Here is an 18797-nt window from a genome sequence, read left to right as displayed (position 1 = left end):
CAGGTCTGTGTGGCCCATATGCTGATATCCAGAGCTGTTCCCACAAGCTTCCTCAGACTGCACTGGTTCAGTAGGGGGCTTGCAGCAATCAGTGACTGGCCCCAACTGAAACTGGCTTAGACAGTCCAGAGACATTTATTTTACATAGCAGGAAGCCCAGAGAAGGCTAAGGTAGATTAATTCAGATTCAACACCATCCAGCCCCCAGATTCCTCCCACCTGTAGTGGTTTCCTGCAGAGTTCATCAGCTGCAGTTCACACGTCACATATGGATGACAACATCCATCAAGGAAAACTTTCCCAGGGCCCAGTTCTTGCTCCAGGAGACCTCCACTTGAGTCTCCTTAACCAGGAGTATATGTCTGCCTAAATCAACTCTCTGGCAAAGGGAGAGATTACAACGATCTGTTTTCACCAATCAAGTTTTCCTCCTCAAGTCTGGGAAAGGTTACAGCCTTTCCCGAAAGACATGTCTGCTCCAGGGAGGGTCCCTTAAGAAAGAAAGGCTCTGTAAGCAGCAGAGAGAAAGGCTGCTGGGAAGGCAGCAGCTGGATCTTCTTTCTCTCTTGTGCATTTTTTCCAGTCTTTCCTCCACTGGAGTCCAAGACACAGTGGACAGGGGCCAGGTCCACCTCATTTATCATTATGTGTTCAAGATAACTTATTGATCATGTTAGATACATGAAGCCCAAAATGAAGGGGCCTTGAAGTATTTGTTTCTTTTAAATTGATGGAAGATTGTAATTTAGATGGAAAACTATGAGTATTGGGACATAACTCAATTAGTTGCAAGTGAAAAAAGTCCCAACTCAAATGAACTCCATCTCTTTAAGAAAAAAAAAAGTAATATGCCATATTGGAGTTTGTGTAATTGGGAAATTCAAAAGCACAATGGCTTCAGGCCCATAAGGATCCACATATGTGACTGAGGCTCTTGGGAACCCGTTCATTCTCACTTCTCCACCTGGCTCAATGTGAGGAGCAAGATGGCACCAGGAATCCCAGCCTATCTCCTCCTGGCTTAACAACCCAGATGGTTTCCCCAAGAGCTATTCTAGGAGGAACCCCAGAAAAATATTAGGTCATGTGCCTAACAAGAAGAGTTTTGTAGCTCTCTACATTGGCTGGGTCTGGGCTACTTGCCCACCATGTACATGGACAGGGTCAGCCCCACCCAAACTCCCCAGAATGGCTTTCCTACAGGAAAGAGAGTTTCTATTGCCAGAAGAAGCAGAGAGCAGATGCTGAGCAGGCAAAACAACAGATGTCCACTATACTTATGGATCAAAAAAAAAATGTTTGCAGGGCATTATACATGGGTGAAACCATAACTGAGAACTGCTCATTGATACCCACAGAGATTAACATTTCCTCACATCCCCCAGAATGTACAGATTAAATTTGAAAATTTGTATGATACTTTTTTTCTAAAGATAAATAAGAAAATTTTGTCTGTTAATTTGGGAGGAGAATCTTGACATTCTTTTCTTATAAAAGATGTCTTAAAGTGTTCTGCATCTTCCTTCAATTATCTTTTGATTTTTTTTCTTCTTCTCTTCTTGATTACTTGTCTTGCCTTGACTTCTTACTCTTATATATCATGAACCATCAACCTACTAAAAAATATAAAAATGCCATCTCTCCATGCTACTTCCTCCAATTTTTCTTTCTGTATCCTCCCCTTTCCAATAAGAAATTGTGTATAATCTATCACCCCATCATTTATAATCTAATCACTCCTTGTGATTTTTTTTTTACTAGTGTCTACCTTAGATTGCAGCTACAAATATGAATTGTGTGTCTACTAGTACCAGGTACTGGATTGAACCTTAAAGATATAGTAAAAATAATAATAATAATAATAATAATCTCCTCTACCTCAGCTTGAAATTTTCTTTGGGGTAGAAACATCTCTACAATGTTTAACTTCATTGTAGCAGCAGTGGCAATAGAATTACTATTATCATATCTCATCATTACTCTAGCAAGCTTTGGGTTACATTGTCTAGTATGACATTGTACTTGGTGCTTTATGCATATTGCTTGCTGATCCTTTCAAAAATCCTGAAGAATAAATACTATTAATCTCACTTCAAAGATGGAGAAACTAAGGCTCAGTGACATGAAATATCTTGCTCAAACTCATACAGCCTGGACTTGAACCCATTTCTGATAGGTTCTATAGCCTATTCTCTCTTCAGCTCCCAGAGCTGCTCCAGAAGTGCTGGGTAAAACATGGAAATTAGCTGCTGTTCTTTGGTGAAGGTGAAGGTTTGGGTCCACCTCTCTGCCTGTGAAATGCAAAGTGTGGACTTTGAGTTGTGATTCCTTTGGTGAGGAGAAAGCTACAAGGGCTACTCCTTACCCTTACTCCTCTGCGAATAGACAGATATCCTTGAGGTTTCATTAATTTGGCCCCATCCCATGCATGCCCAATCTCAAACACATCTCTCCCAAGAAACCTGGGCCTTAGTTTCTTCATTGGCAAAATCCTAAAGCTGAGTGTAGAAAAATATGCTATTTCTGAAGTCAGTACAATAGCCACTAGCCCATGTGACTGTTGAGCACTTGAAATTGGCTAGTGTGACTAGGAACTGAATTTTTTATAGTAATTAATTTTAAATAGCCATATGTGACTAGTGGATACCATATTGAATAGCATAAAGCTAGAATTGTCTTTGTCATTCTATGATCACAATATAGAGCCTAGAGCAGCATTTTTAAACTGCATTTTGCAACCCCTAAGCCAATACAGAAATCAATTATTTGATTGCAAAAAATTTGTTAATAAAATGGAACAAAGTAATGAAATAGAACAGAAAAATAAAACATCAGTATACATTATGCATGCTAAAAAATATTTTAATTGTGAAATTTTTGTTTCACATATTTGTGCATTATAAAATAAATTTTTTTCCAGCATGTCATGGTCAAAAAAAGTTTAAAAACCACTGCCTATCACTGAGTAATGTCACTGAGACCTTGAGAGTGACATGCTAGTGTGACACTTCCTTATCCAGCCCGGGGCTCTACAAGACCTCATTTAAGGAGTATTCTGTTCTTCCAGATTCTACCAGCGTGTGGTGAGCATATGACTTCCCTCAGATAGTAATTTAAAGAGACTTTGTGATCATCTGTCTGTCTAGATGTAGAGACCCAAACTAGTGACCCCTAGGCAGAATCCAGCTCATACAAATAGGTTTCTTTGGGCCCTGTTTGTGCATGACTATAATCCCCAGGGGCCCAGTAGCTTCTTCCACTGTAGGTAGGTCAATCTCTTGAGCTTGGTCCCCTTGGTTGGTTGGATTTTGCCATTTGCATTACCTTTCTGGCCCCTGAAGGCATTGTATATTGGGCCTTGTGTTTAATACACATGGAATATTCTTATCCGAAAGGAAACTGTGCAATTACCAACTGTAGCCATTTTACTTTATAGATAAGAAAACAAGGGCCAGGGATGGGGAGTGGCCTTGCTGAGGCTCATACAAAGTTAACAGCTGAGAAGAAGCTGGTCTTCTCATAAGGAGAGGTTACAATAAGACAGGAAAAAAAGGAAGGGAGGGAGAGAAGGAAAGAGGGATGCAGAAATAAATGAACAGGAAAGATAAGGAAGAAGGGGAGGAAGGAGTTGGAAAGATCCTAAAGTCTTCCTCCCAGCCTGGGGAAGGGAAGGCCTGACAGACAGGTGGGATTTTGGTGGGGAGGGCCTCTCATAATTGCATAGTTATTTCCACTGATCCTGCAGTGCATGGATGACAGCAGAAGCCATCTGGAGTCATGCTGAACTTTAAGCATGGGTCAAGCAATTTAGATCCCAAAGAGGATCTGAGAATTGAGTGTGCTTGAAGAGGTAATTCCGTGACTTGGACCTCTTCATGCCCTTCCCCCAAGCAAGTGTCCCTAATTTGAAATGATGACATTTTCCAATGTTTCCTGCTGGTCCTCGGGGGCCAGTATGTTGGGGACCCTGAGAGAGTTCTTCCCCTCACTGAGCCTCAGAGTTGCTGATGGGTGGGCATGTGGGTGAGATGGGACAGAAAGTTCCCCAGGGACTGCCTTGGGTGGGTTGGGGTGAAAAGTCGGTGGCCCTACCCCATTTCCATCACAGAGGCTATAGGACTGTGTGCCTGGGTTCTAGGCTGGGATCACAACTCCAATGCCTTCAAGCACCTGCAGTGCAGGAGAAAAGTCAGCCAGGGATAAGACTAAAGGATGAAGGTAGGAACCATGGTGATCAGCAGGAACTTGAAAACAAACACCAGGCCACCCAAATAAAGCATGTCTGGGAACCATATCCAATGCAAGCAACCCCTGGTCTAGAGAATTTCCCTGAGTGACCACCAGATCAGTGTATGTTTGCATTCCATGCATGGTTTACAACAGAATCAATATAACCTAGAGGCCATTTCATCTTTTCATTTTTAAGATAAAGTGTTCATAGCTTTAAAAAAAAAGTTCAGAAATTTCAAGACTAGAGATTTCTGTATTCCCTTCACTCTGATGCTGAGAACTTTGTGAGTCAAGGGGAGCCAGGCTGACAGTAGATACTCCTTGGATTTCCCTGCAGTATAGCAGAGCTTGATGGCCTGCCAGTGTCTCAGGAAGCAAACATTGTATAAGTATTAAAAACTCTGGCTCTGAGGCCAAGGACTTAGTCACTCATAGCACAAAGACAATTGCTGACTTCCTGAAGTTCCTCTATTTCCAACATGGTTTCCAGGGCCCCAGACGAAACCCAAATAGCATTTTTGAGATAAGTTATAGAGACACTGGAAATGTACTGCCCAGCTGGGGTGCAGAGCAACCCCATTCTCCCTTGTAGGAATGCACAGGCAGCTCCAAAGCCCAGGCAGCTCATCAGGGAGCAGATCTCTCTCCTCTCCCACAGGATACACTGGGCTAGAGATCCTGCTGGGAACACCCCCTAGAAGAGGAAAGAGAGGAGAGAAAGCTGAGTATCTCCCAGACCTGCTCATACCCATCTAAACCCCAGTTCTGACCTTTATTTGTTGGGTAACTTCAAATTAATTACTCTCTCTCTGTGCCTCACATTCCTCATATAAAATGGAGGTTTCATGGCATCTATGATCATAGAGTCGTGAGAATTAAATAAGCTGACCCCTATGGAGCACTTAGCACAGTGCCCACCACACAGCAATTGCTCCTCTACTGTTAGCCATTTTTTAACTACTTCTCCAGACTCCTCAGTGTCACTGACTGGGGGTTTGTAGAGGTAGTGATGGATAGTCAGAGTGACAAGAGGATTGGAGTTGATCGATAGGAACCCACTTCAAAGTAGAGAAAGATCAAGGTTGGCAGATACCTAGGGATTTTTCCCTCTCTGTCAAGCCTTCTTGTCCAGTCCTCAGCCATTCTTATACAGCTCTGTGTATGATTTTCTTTTCAGTTGTAGTTGGACACCATACCTTTATTTTGTTTATTTATTTTTATGTGGTACTGAGGATGGAACTCAGTGCCTCACATGTGCTTGGCAAGTGCTCTACACTGAGCCAAAATCCCAGCTCATATTCTTAAAACTCATGACCGAAAGTAGTCAGACGATATTTCTGAAATATGAACTGGCCTTTCCTTTGCCCACTCCTCTTGCTCCTTCCCTTTATTCAATGAGCAAGGCCTGCAAGGCCTCAGGCTAGGATGGGCAGCAGAAAGCAGGGACCAAAATAGCTTCCTGGCTTTTGAATTTCAAAAAGCCTGTGCCCTCAGAAGAATAGGAAGCCTTCTCTACAGGGCCAGATGTCCTGGACAAAGCTGAGCAGGGAAGACAGAAAGGGCTCCCATATCCCCGGCTACCAAGATCCTTTCCCTGGCCCAGGGGTAGGGAGGAGGATCTCAGGAAAATAAAGGAGAACACAGATGCATTTGAGTCCTGAGAACGAGGCGCTGTGCTGGCCCTTTGGGTTGAGCCCATGGATAGCAACATAGTCAACAGAGAGGAAGGGATGGGCGGGCTGACTCAAACATAGTTTCCACTTATCTTGAAATAGATATAGATATAATTCACCCAAGCTGAACTTTAAGAAATAGAGAGCTCCTCGTGTTCTGGACGGCACATCTACCTCCTTGCTGGTGAGGCCCCTGCTATGGGGCTGCTTGGTGTCACCCAGATCCTCTGGCTGTAGCTGTCCCAGGGTGGGGGCTGTCAAACACAAGTGTCTGTCCAGCCAAGAGCTTACCATTCTGACACACGTACTGGCAACACCCCTGGAAGAAGGCAGCTCGTTGGCTACAGGCCATGACCTTGGAACAAGCTGATGAGCCCAGCAGGAAGGCTGCAGAGGAGGACTCGCTATTCCTGCAGAGGTTTTACAATATCCTTTTGCGTGTCAGACTGTATTCCTGACCTGTTGGCATGGGAATCTATGCCCAGGCCAGGGTGACCTGTGAAGGGATCCTGGGCTTCCCTGAGGACTCTGCCCTACTGCAGCTGCTGAAACCTGAAGAGCTTACCTCTCAAAGAGCAGCAGGCACACCTGTAGGGCCCGGCCTGTCTATGCCACACAGTCTGCTTAAGGCTGCCTGGGAGCAGCAATCACAGCATCTTCTCCTCCCACCAAGGATACTGATTGTTCTTCCCTGCTTCCTGCTCTGTACTCTCCTAACCTCCTATATTTCTTTAAATTTTTTTTAAAGTAATTTTGAACCAGCTGAGTAATGGGTGATTACTGTTGGGGTAAAGTTAAAGACCCCTTTAGGTTTCCTTCCCCAACTCCAACTCCTAGAGGCAACCAGTGCTGACACTTCTGTGCTTCAGGCAGTCAAACTCAGTGATTAGAGCTCAGGTTTTAGAGTCAGACTGCCCAGGTTCAGGTTCTGTCTCTGCCAATCACTGACTGCATGACCTTGGACAAGTGGCATTAGCTGTCAGGGCCCTGGTTGCTCATCCATCAAATAAGGAGAGCAGTGTCTCTGCTCTCATTACAAGAACTCAGGGAGGTGACATGTGTAGGTTGCTGAGTGTTCTTGCCGACACAGAGGAACCCCTCTAACTATGACCTATCAACCTTCCAGAGCTGCAGCTATCCATCCATCCCCCACTTCTTCCTGCATAACTTCAACTCCAGGCCCTCTCCTGTGCTTCTGCATCTTGGAACGCCAACCTCCAGTGCACTCACTCCAATACTAGGATTGGAGTATTGACCTCCAAATGTAGGATAATTTGGCCTTTCTGAATTCTCTGCCCACCTTTCCCTGCCTGGCCCTGGGTTTGGTGACAGCCCAGTCCCAGTCCATCCTCCCAGTTTCCTGCCTTCATCATGTCATCCTGGGACACCCTTGTGCACCGAGGCCAGCCTAAGCTGCTGTGCAAGCTGGGTGAACTTCCCAGGCCCCTCCTGGCCTAAGATTCTGATTCTAGGTATTTTCTCAATGAACATAGATGTAATGACTTGTGAGATGACACACGTGTGGCCCTCAGAGCTTCCCAAAAGCAGAAAATCATTCACTTACTCTAAGCACATGCAACAAACACCAAACACATCCCCCCTGGAAACAGCAGATGTGCCCAAAATACACCAACCCAGGATAACATAGATCATAGCCTCTCATTCCCACAGCAGGAAACACCCAATTCACACATTTCTCTGCAGGATATATCAAGAGCATGTCAGCCACCCACTCTGCAGCCCACAGAAACCCATAAACAGAGCTCCAGGAGAAATAAAAGGTTGCTTAAGGTGGCGAATGGTCTGCAGCCAACAGCTTTTATCTTGACAGTCAGCAGGAAGAGAAAACCAGGAAACAGATCTTTGCTGGACTTGTCCAAAGATGGATTGGAGAAATGTTCAAGCCAAGCTCAGGCCAGCTGGTAGGGGTGACTGAGGCAGAATTCCTGCATTGCGTTTGAGGTAAGGATACTTAGCTTCAGAGATCTTTTGCCATTAATGATTGCTCATTGTGCCCAATTTTATGCAAGCAATGCACCAAGCACTTTTATATGATATAAGTAATTTAATACTCAAAATGACTTGAGTTATTCCCACTCTAGAGATAGAGAAATTGAAGACCCAGAATATTGTAACTTGCTCCATCATATGGCCAGCGAGCAACAGGGCTACCATTCAGCCTCAGCCCACCTGACTCTAGCATCCATATGACGTTGCTGTCCCACTTGCTTCTCACCCCTTATAGTGCAGGGATCCCATAACTCAGTGGTCTCAGTATAGAGATAGTGTGGTGCCACCAATCCTGATTCAACTCTGAATTCACACCCAATGCCCTGTCATGAACTACCAGACCTCCTATACAGACCACCTTAACATTTCAGGCAGCTGATTTCTACCTGAGAAATGCCTGCACCCACACTTGAGTCTCCTGAGTACTTAGGGAATCACTGTGAACACACTTGGGGTACTTTGGGCTTTAATGAAGATGTGTGAAGCCACAGTGTGACAGACGCTGCACCCTGGCCCCAAAGGTATACATTTCCCTGGCTGTGGGCTGCTGCCAGCTCATTGCTGAATTGGTGGCTCCTTTGCTTGATGTTTCACCTTTCAACCAGAGCTCCTCTGTTGTTATTACACTTCCAGCCAATTATTCACAGTTGTGATGTGTCTCCAAGTCAGTTTTGTCACTTTTTAAATTATGCACCAGCATAGCATAGGTACTCCTTCCTTTTAAAGACTATTTTAAAGACACTCTATTAAAATGTGAGAACATTTTTATCTACAAGGTCAAGTGACCCTCAATGGAGGAAAGAAGAAATGTACAGGCAGCCCCTGGGTAAAAAGGACATGCCTTAGGTTATAGTGCTTCCAAGAGGAATCGTGCATGATCTGCTTTTAAAAGAGACTAATATATCTGATAGCTTAAGACACTGTCTGGTTTAAAAATGGGTCCAGTTAAAATGGAGAAGAGAGAACACAGAGGGAGAAAAATAAACAGAGGCAGAACCACTTGTTAATTGGAGGAAACCTTATAAATCATTTTGGTCCCAAGGAAAAATTGAGTTAAATGATTTGCCCAAGACCAGAAAACTAAGTAAGAGCAGAGAGGAAGTTGAAACTCAGGTTAGTGTCAGTACTCTCTGTCGAGGAGAAACACACAGAGGTGAAGACAGAGAGGGGAGGAAGGGCAGGCACAGGTAGCAGATCACAGCCCCCTTTGCGGCAGCTCAGTCTCACCTGCCTTGCCAATGTGAAATGATCCAACATAAATAGTCTTCAGGTGATCTCTATAACATTTAGAGAAAACTTTACTTATAAATTTAACTGTGGAACTGAGGCACATTTTCTTATAAAACTCTTGAAGATTCAGTATGCATATAAAAGAGGGTTTACTCTTTCCGATCTTTAATTTTTAATCTCGAAGGCGTTGACCAGTGGATTGTCTGTCTTAAAAAATTCTACTGACAGCATCGCCAACTGATTTTTTTCACTTTTGTTCTTGGAAAAATTAAGATTGTTTAATCATTCAGTGCCCGAAAAATTGTGATTTTTTTTTAATCAGTACTTATTACACTGCTCAGAATCTTTTGTTTCTACATCAAATTCAGGATGGGTGAATGTGTATGTAATTGATTCCAATTGCAAATCATTTTTTAATTACAACTTTAGAATTCTTCAGGGATAAAAATGAATAATTTAAGTCAGAGGTGGTATTAGTGACTTAATTTGTACTTGCTATTTATATATGACTAGGATTCCATCAGGTTTAACTTATCCTCTGCCTGTTATACTATTTTTTAAACTATGTGGCTGCATTGTTCAGTATGGTAGCCACTAGTCACATGTGACTATTTAATTGTGAATTTAAGTAAAATTTAAGTTAAATGAAAAATCCAGTTTCTCAGTCACACTAGTCACATTTCAAGTGCCCAATAGTTATATATAGCTAGTTCACTTTTGTGCTAGACACTGTAGATATAGAAGATTTCCATCGTTTCAGAAAGTTCAATTGGAGAGTACATCTTAAAGGCTGGTAATAGGAGTGTCTTTCCTGGGTCCCCTGTGCTGGCCAAGTAATTCTAAAAGAAGCCAGAGATTCTCTGCATGCATTTCAGGAACATCTCACATAATCTTTATGTCTCCATACAAAATACCAAAATATATATACAAAAATATGTATACCAAAATACCACAGACAGTCCCACAAATGAACAGAGTTAATGTCCTGTAAGGCTGATGGCTATTCTTAAATGGTGCTCTCAAGCCTAAAATTTCTAATGTATGAAGTAGTTTGAAAAATTTCATGTTGTTTTAGTCAGCTTTTCACTGCTGTAACTAAAAGACTCGACCAGAACAACTGTAGAGGAGAAAAAGTTTATTTGAGGGTTCACAATTTCAGAGGTCTTAGTCTATAGAAGCCCAGCTCCATTCCTCAGGGAGAAGAGGCAGAAGAGTGTGGTGGAGGGAAGCAGCTCACATGATGATCAGAAAGGAGAAAGAGAGAGAGAGAGAGAGAGAGAGAGAGAGAGAGAGAGAGAGAGAGACTCCATGCTCCAGATACAAAATATATACCCCAATGGTCCCAAAGGAACACCCCTCAGTGCCCACCTCCTCCAGCCACATCCTACCTGCCTTTAGTTACTACTCAGTTAATCGCCATCAGGGTATTAATTCACTGATGGGGTTAAGACTCTAAACCCAATCATTTCTTCTCTAAACCTTCTTGTGTTGTCTCACGCATGAGCTTTTGGAGGACGCTTCACATCTAAACCGTAACACATATATAAATCAATTTTTTCAAAAAAAGACATTTTCCCGAACAACTAATAATAAAAATTTTTTAAAAAGACATTTTTCCCATAATATGAAAGTTATAAATCACGTGACTGAACTCTTAATTTTAATACTTACTGGGATAAACATTGGTGGAAATAATAACCAGCAGAAAATCAATCAAATTTCAGCATTTAGGGGACATGCTCAGTGGAGTGCTTGCCTAACAAGGTCTTGGACTCAATCCTTGGTACTACAGCAACAACAAATACACACATATCTCAGCATTTTTTTTTTTTTTTTTTAGTTTTCGGCGGACACAACATCTTTGTTTGTATGTGGTGCTGAGGATCGAACCCGGGCCGCACGCATGCCAGGCGAGCGCGCTACCGCTTGAGCCACATCCCCAGCCCCATATCTCAGCATTTCAAGGAAGCCACAAATTGATGGAAAGAAACACTTCCCCCAACATACCTACACAAACACAGAATAAGGTTGGATTAAGCTCCTGATCTAATTAGCCAAGAATATAAAATCTTATTGGAAACGAGGTGGCTTCCAGGACAGAAGCAGATGTGGCCGATCTCAGCCTAGCTTCCCTGACCCCCACACTTCCTATTGCTACTATCTGGAGAGAGGAAGGTCTTGCCACATGTGTATGATCGAATCTTACTGTCCTTTTATAGCCACAGCTTGCATCAGCAATCTGGAAGAATTTGCACCAACGATTCATGGATGCATGAATTTCTGTGTATGAGTCTATTTACAAGCATCAGACACTCCTGGAGCCCTGGCCACACTCACCATCACCAAAGCAACATCCTCATCCGAGGGAAGCAACAGAGCTAGTCCTTCTGCCCCAACAGGCCTATTTTCCTAATCCATCCCCTCATTCTGACTTTATATCTTTTAGATAAGGGGGTTCAAAGACTGAGTTCTGACTGAGGATCATTCTCACAAATCCACTTCCCCAGAAAATTGAACCAAATTAGAAAGATTTAATCGATCTTGGAAGTTGATTCCTGAACCATAAGGCGGGTAGAATTAGGAGACATAGATAAAAATGTGTGCAGTGACTCGGCAGGGACTTTGGGAGACGTTCAAGAGCCCTGTCACTGGTGGGGATGGTCGGACTATTTGTTCTTGTTTTATTTCCAGACTCACAGCTTTGCTTCCCTTGGCAATGATAGATCACTGCACTGCTCATATAAACAGGATTTACATTTTTCTCATAAAGGGGAAGAGAGAATGAAATATTTTCCTGGGGGTATTGAGCAGGAATCAGAAAAAAAAGAAGAAAAGAAGATTGGGCTAAATAGAATATTTATGGACATGCTAGGGTTGGGGAAGGACTGCTCTGAGCCATGGGGAGGGTGTGATGGTTGTGATACTAGTGAACATCTGCAGGATATATAACGCACTTCTTCACGTTAACCCACTTGAAGAGTTAATTAAGGCTGGGGTTTAGCTCAGTGGTAGAGTGCTTGCCTAGCACGCATAAGGCCCTGGGTTCCATCCTAACACCACAATAAATAAATACATAAATAAAATCCAAAGAATTAATGATTAGTTAACTACTTGATTTGTTTATTTTATTTTATTATCTTGAATTTAAGAAAGAAAGGAAAAAGAGCTGCAGAGGAAGGAGAAAGATTGTGAAATGGACTTTTTTTCCTACCCTACTTAGCAAAATTGACAGAAGCCAGTTTCAGGGCTCAGCAACCGGGATCTTATATCTCCTTATACATAAGAGATAACCAGAGGTCCTATTTCTTTGTTTCTAATTAGCCAAGAATATATAATCTTATTGGAAATGAGGTGGCTTCCAGGACAGAAGCAGATGTGGCCGATCTCAGCCTAGCTTCCCTGACCCCCACACTTCATATTGCTACTATCTGGAGAGAGAGAGGTCTTGCCACATGTGGATGAAAGAGGGAAATGGATGAAATCAGTTATGGACACCATAGACCTCTTTGAAAATATGAATATAACTATAGAAGAACACACGTAATATCAAGTTTATTTAGAAAGAAGTATCAGATCCCAGATGGATGAGATGGGATAGTTTAGGTTGTGCTGCAGTAACAAAAAGTTTTGGAGGCTATGAAAACAAAGACTTGTTATTTCTTATGATAGATGTTTATCGTGGGTTGGTGTGGAGTTCTATTCCATGACTCCTCTATCAGGGATCCAAGCTGATGCCTACTGGACGTCAACTGAGACATCTGTCTCTTGTTGGTGGGTTAGGGAAAGGGTAATATGGCAGATCATATCTGGCTCCAAAGGTTTCCAACCAAAAGGGACACACACAATTTCCATTCACATTTCATTATTCAGCAAGTTTCCACATGCAATTCTTCATGTGTCAGGAGGAAAACATTTAAATTTTAGTTAACAAAATGACTACTACACTGTCAAGAAAGGGGTTCTAATTAATCCTAAATTAATTAATGTTTCTGAGTGTGAATTGAGGAACCTTCTCCCTGGGCCACTAGGAGATGCCTATAGGAGAGATTTGGTTCCTCACTGGCAAAATTATCTCTACAACTTATTCATAGTGAAGTTGGACCAGACAGCTTATAATATCTCTTCCAACTCTGGGATTCTGTGATCTAGGCAGGTAACTCTAATTCTTCTATGCCAGATAAACAGATTTAAGATGGTCAAGCTGAGCATCTATTTCAGGGAAAGGAGATGTCTAAGGGTAACTACGAGCAGGTTAACAAGAGACTTAGTATTTCAGTGGAGCTTCTCGGCATCATCAAATGCTGTCCACAGCAGTCTAGTTCCCAGTGGCTTCAGCCCTGTTCACAATTACTACCAACCCTTTTTTCTCAGTTGCACACATTGAACATTTTCTTAAAATTGTGGAAAGTACTGTTCAAAGGCAGCTTTAAAATGAACCCCTTCAACAGCCCCTTTCCAGCCAGGATGCCTCCCTTCAGGCCTTCTGTCTAGAAACTCTGTGCTACCATTGACCAACCACCTTCATTTTATACATGTGAAAACTGAGGCCCAGAGAGGGGCTGTAACTTGATTAACTCAAAGGCCAGATGGAGCCAGGGCCATCACCATTTCTTTGAGACTCAAGAGTGATTTTTCAGGACCCAAATTCCCCTTGACAAGTTTGGAACATAATTTTGATCCAGAGGTCACCCAAGAAATTGAGTTTCTGGATGATTGACTTTGAAATACAACTATCCATAACTTAATCATGGGGATAGGTTCTGAGAAATACGTTTTAGATGATTTTGTGATTGCACAAACCTCATAGCATATACCTTCACAAATCAGGATGATGTAGGCCAATCACTTGGCCTGGCCTCTTGATACAATCAAGAAACATGATAAACACAAGATGTATTATACTGTTACTAGCATACTGTTTTATAGTAAAGTTTTTTCTTTTTAAGTATAAGGATCTCACTCTAAAATAATAATAATAAGGATAGAATAATATGGCACAACTATCCCACTCTTTTTGGTATTGATCGTAGAGAATTAAAGTCGTCATGCCATAGTGATATGTGCACACCCATGTTTACAGCAACACGATTCACAATAGCCAAATTATGGAACTAACATTTGTGTCCATCAACACATGAATGAATAAAGAAAATGTGGTATAAATATACAATGGAGTTTTATTCAGCCGTAAAAAAAAACAAAATTATTTTCAGGAAAATGGATGGAACTTGAAAGCATTGTCTTAAGTGAAATAAGCCAGACTCAGAAAGTCAAGGGTCATATATTTTCTCTTATATGTGGAAGCTAAAGGGGAAAAAAAGAGGTGTCTCATGAAAATAGAAAGAAAACTAGTAGAATAGAAATGGAATTAGGGAAAGAGAGGAGGGGAGGGAAAGAGGAAGTACTAGGGTATGAAATTAACCAAATTGTGTTATATGCATGTACAAATATGTAACAATGAAACCTCTTATTATGTACAACTATAATGCAGCAATAAAAAGTATAGTGATAGCAAATACATAAACCAGTAACACATTCATATGTTATCATTGTCAAGTAATAGGTACTGTATGTAATTCTATTGGGCTATACTTTTGTAGGACTAGCAATGCAACAGGTTTGTTACACCAACATCACCACAAATACATGACTAACGTATTGCACTAGGATATTACGACAGCTACAACACCATCAGGCAGTAGGAAATTTTCAGTTCCATTCTGATGTCCTGAAACCAGCATCATCTATCTGACATTGACTGGAACATTGTTATGCAGCACATGACTCTACTCTAGTTCCCCTTTTTTTATTTGTTTATTTTCTGTTCCAGAATTTGGCTTCCTTTACTGCAAGGAAAAGTTATGCTCACTCCTAAGTCTTTGCCTGCTTACGGAGGTTTATGGACTCACATCCTAGTGCAACTCAGTGCTGTTGAGCTTGGCACACTCGTCAGGATGATGGATTTGGGGTGGAGGACATCTAGTCATGTCTACCCTTTCTGCTTTTTCTTCCAGTTAAATTATGATAATGTCTCATGGAAGTTTCGTGTTTCTATTTTTGAAGAATTAACCTCTCATTTCTTCCCACAGTTCCTTATCAGCAGAATCCTTACAATCCCCGGGGCGGCTCCAATGTCATCCAGTGCTACCGATGCGGAGACACCTGCAAAGGAGAAGTTGTTCGGGTCCACAACAACCACTTCCACATCCGATGCTTCACCTGTCAAGGTAGGAGGCCCCACTTCCCATCTCCCTGCTCAGACTCCTGGTCATGCTCTCTGCCAGAACGTGCCCCAGGGACAGAAAGAACAAATGCAGGCAGTTGGGATCTATAAAGGCCTGAAGAGACTTTCTCTCAGCCTGTTCTCATGAGAATCCTCCCTCAGACAGTGTGGAGTGAAGCAGGTAAGAGTGAGGGCAGTGCTGGGTGGAGAACCAGGCAACCTGGTGACCTTGGAGGGATGGTGTCCACCCAGGAGAAAGGCCATCCTGCAAGCTTAACTTAACACACCTGAAAAGGTGCCTGGCTTGTGCCTGCCTGTAAGTCAGCTTGAGAGCAAATGATAGTGCAAGCTATCTTGGCTAAAATCAGTCTGGATCTGATGAGCACCTGTTATGTGACAACATGACCGTCCTTAAAGAGTCAGTTTAACAAGGGAGAAGATTCATCTTGACTTTAGTCAGGTTTGTAATTTGGAAGCAGGAGGATGCTGAGTTAGCTCTAATTGGCACAGCTGATCCATGGCTAATTATAGAACCCTAGACTCAGCCTCCTTAAGAGTTCCTAAAGAAGGGTAATGGAAGCAGAAAAGGGAAAGGGGCTCAGCTGAAAGAAGAAGAGGAGTCCTCTGACCCAAGAGGCAATATGCCCTTTTGCAATGTCCCTAATAAATGTCTCTCCTGCCTGCGCTTCCTGTTCTCCATATCCAGGCCTCCCTGCACACAGACCAGCCATTCTTATCGTGGATTATTTTGGGTTTAGAAAATGTTTGGTTTTAATTCTTGCGCCACAGGAGTCTTATTAATAAGGAAGTTGGGGCCCAATCCCACATGATGGAGATTATGGCCTACTTTTTCTTCTATTAGACGCAGGGTCTCTGGTTTTATTCCTAAATCCTTAATCCATTTTGAGTTGAGTTTTGTGCATGGTGAGAGATAGGGGTTTAATTTCATTTTGTGGCACATGGATTTCCAGTTTTCTCAGCACCATTTGTTGAAGAGGCTAACTTTCTCCAATGCATGTTTTTGGCACCTTTGTCTAATATAAGATAATTGTAGTTTTGTGGGTGAGTCTCTTATAGCAGCACAATTCACAATAGCTAAATTGTGGAACCAACCTAGATGCCCTTCAATAGATGAATGAATAAAAAAAAAGTGGCATATATACACAATGGAATTTTACTCAGCAATAAAAAAGAATAAAATCATGACATTTGCAGGTAAATAGATGGAATTAAGGAAGATAATGCTAAGTGAAGTTAGCCAATCCCCAAAAAACAAATGCTGAATGTTTTCTTTGATATAAGGAGGTTGATTCATATTAGGATAGGGGGAGGGAATATGGGAGGAATCGACAAACTCCAGACAGGGCAGAGGGGTTGGAGGGGAAAGGAGGGGGCATGGGGTTATAAATGATGGTGAAATGTGAGATGATCATTATTATCCAAGTACATGTACGAAATCACAAATTGGTGTGAATATACTTTGTATACAACCAGAGACATTAAAAATTGTGTTCTATATGTGTAATCAGAATTGCAATGCATTCCACTGTCACATACAATTAATTAATTGATTGATTTTTTAAAAAAAGAAAAGAAAATGTTTGGCTGAAACCTGTAACTCATACCCGCTTTTTAGGTTTGTCCTCATAAAATTTGAAGAACACTTTGTGTTTGATTTTCCCGGTGACTGCCCTTTCAGATATTTGCAGCCAGCTCTTCTTGCGTTGAACTATATATATTGCAGGTCCTCGAATTAGGCCTCATCTGAAATGGTCACATGAAACTTCATTTCTGTTAATGTGACTGATATGAATTGACTTCCTGAGGAGCCACTTCACACAATTGACTTATGTTGAATTTATCATGAAAGCCCACAGTATCTTTTCTTATCAGTAACTGCTTCATATTAGTAGTAAAAGAAATACTTATAATTTTAAAATTTCTAAATGAGGAGGCTATTTAAGGTAACCCATCTCCTTACTGGTTACTGTTGGAAATCAAAATCTCAGATATCTGAGATTGACTTCCCCTGTCATGGAGAAAAATCCTGGACTTCTTTAATCATGATCTAATTGGCCGCTGCACTGAGAAAATAAATTACACATTCATAGTCCCTAATTTATTTATAGAAGCTTGAATGGGATATATTTCAATTGGTGTGATTTAAATTTTATGCCAATAATTGATAAACCCCTTTAGTCCAAATTGAACTTTAGTAGTATCTTGGCAAATGACTACTTTTACATCCTCAGAAGTTAAGGCAGGACAAAGTAAAATTGTTACAAGGAGGTATGGGATGTGACTGCAATTATATTCTAAGAGAGTGCTATTACTTACCTGTTACTGAAGCACAGTGGACTTGTGCTTCCATGTGGCTTCTTATCCTTGAAGATGCTGGCTTGGGCTCATTCTTACAGTGGTCTCAGAGCTCTAAAGTGCAACAAGAGAGTGGGCTTTGTAGGTCAGACCTTTCAAGCCTTAGCCTATGTCACACTGTTAATGTCCTGCCTTTGGCAAACAAGTCAATATCAGATTTCAAGAGTGTGAATGCAGAGAAGGGAATAATTTGGCCATTGTGACAATCTACCACAAGGAAGTTGTAGAATCTCTTTCCATGGAGATTTTATGGGTGGAGGATGACATCATTTTTCTGAATATTTTCCATGTCAGCTTGTTTAGAGGAAAAACGAAGGATAGAAGATTGATTTCCAACAGTAACCAGTAAGGAGATGGGTTACCTTAAACAGCCTCCTCATTTAGAAATTCTAAAATTATATGTATTTCTTTTACTACCCTTTTAACATATGATACTGTGCAGGCATGAAAGAAAGGAAACTGCAGAGGTTAAAAATAAAAGAAAAGAAAAAGAGGAGGAATCCTGGTGTGACTACCAGTTCAAGGTTTCATGCTGATGGGTTTTGTTGAACCCTGGAGACCTTGAGCTTTGACCTTCATGTCTAAATGGGTCATGGAGATAAAGAAAATCCTAGAGCCTGGACAAATGGGAATATAATAGGAGACTTCAGTGTAAATCTGAGATTTCCCCCACAGAAATCTGGGTGAGAAATAAATTGACCCTGGAGAAGAAGACAGAAAAGAAACTTGCCTGACCCAATTTTGGCACAGGATAGAGGGGGCTAAAACTTGTACAAAACTCTCTCTTCACTACATCATTCATGGATGATATTCATGGTGTGCATTTGGTGGAAATTTTTTTTTAAATAAAGTGGAGAATTTAGAAGAAAGTCACATGGTTGGCAAATGGCAGAGGCAAATAATAATCCTTGTGGAAGAGACTCAACTTTACTCCAGGCTCCTAAAATGTTCCCATAGATAATGTTATTAAGAAAATGAGTAACTCAGTTAAAAACATTCAAATCATAATGGAGAGTGAACCAGGAGAAACAATGAGAGAACCAGAACCTTGAAGA

The 18797-nt window shown here is 41.6% G+C and overlaps 1 protein-coding gene across 1 annotated transcript in view; it reads left to right on the top strand.

Annotated features, from left to right (window-relative positions):
• Ablim3 (actin binding LIM protein family member 3) overlaps window positions 1-18797 on the top strand; it is a 109667-nt gene that overhangs the window by 21677 nt on the left and 69193 nt on the right. The window contains exon 2 of the mRNA XM_027949352.2: window positions 15233-15370. Coding sequence (XP_027805153.1) covers window positions 15233-15370 — 138 coding nt within the window. The remainder of the gene's footprint in view (window positions 1-15232; window positions 15371-18797) is intronic.

This window comes from Marmota flaviventris, chromosome 5, assembly GCF_047511675.1.
Source record: "Marmota flaviventris isolate mMarFla1 chromosome 5, mMarFla1.hap1, whole genome shotgun sequence".
In the NCBI taxonomy this organism is placed as follows: Eukaryota; Metazoa; Chordata; class Mammalia; order Rodentia; family Sciuridae; genus Marmota; species Marmota flaviventris.
This window is presented reverse-complemented; position numbering and strand designations above follow the sequence as displayed.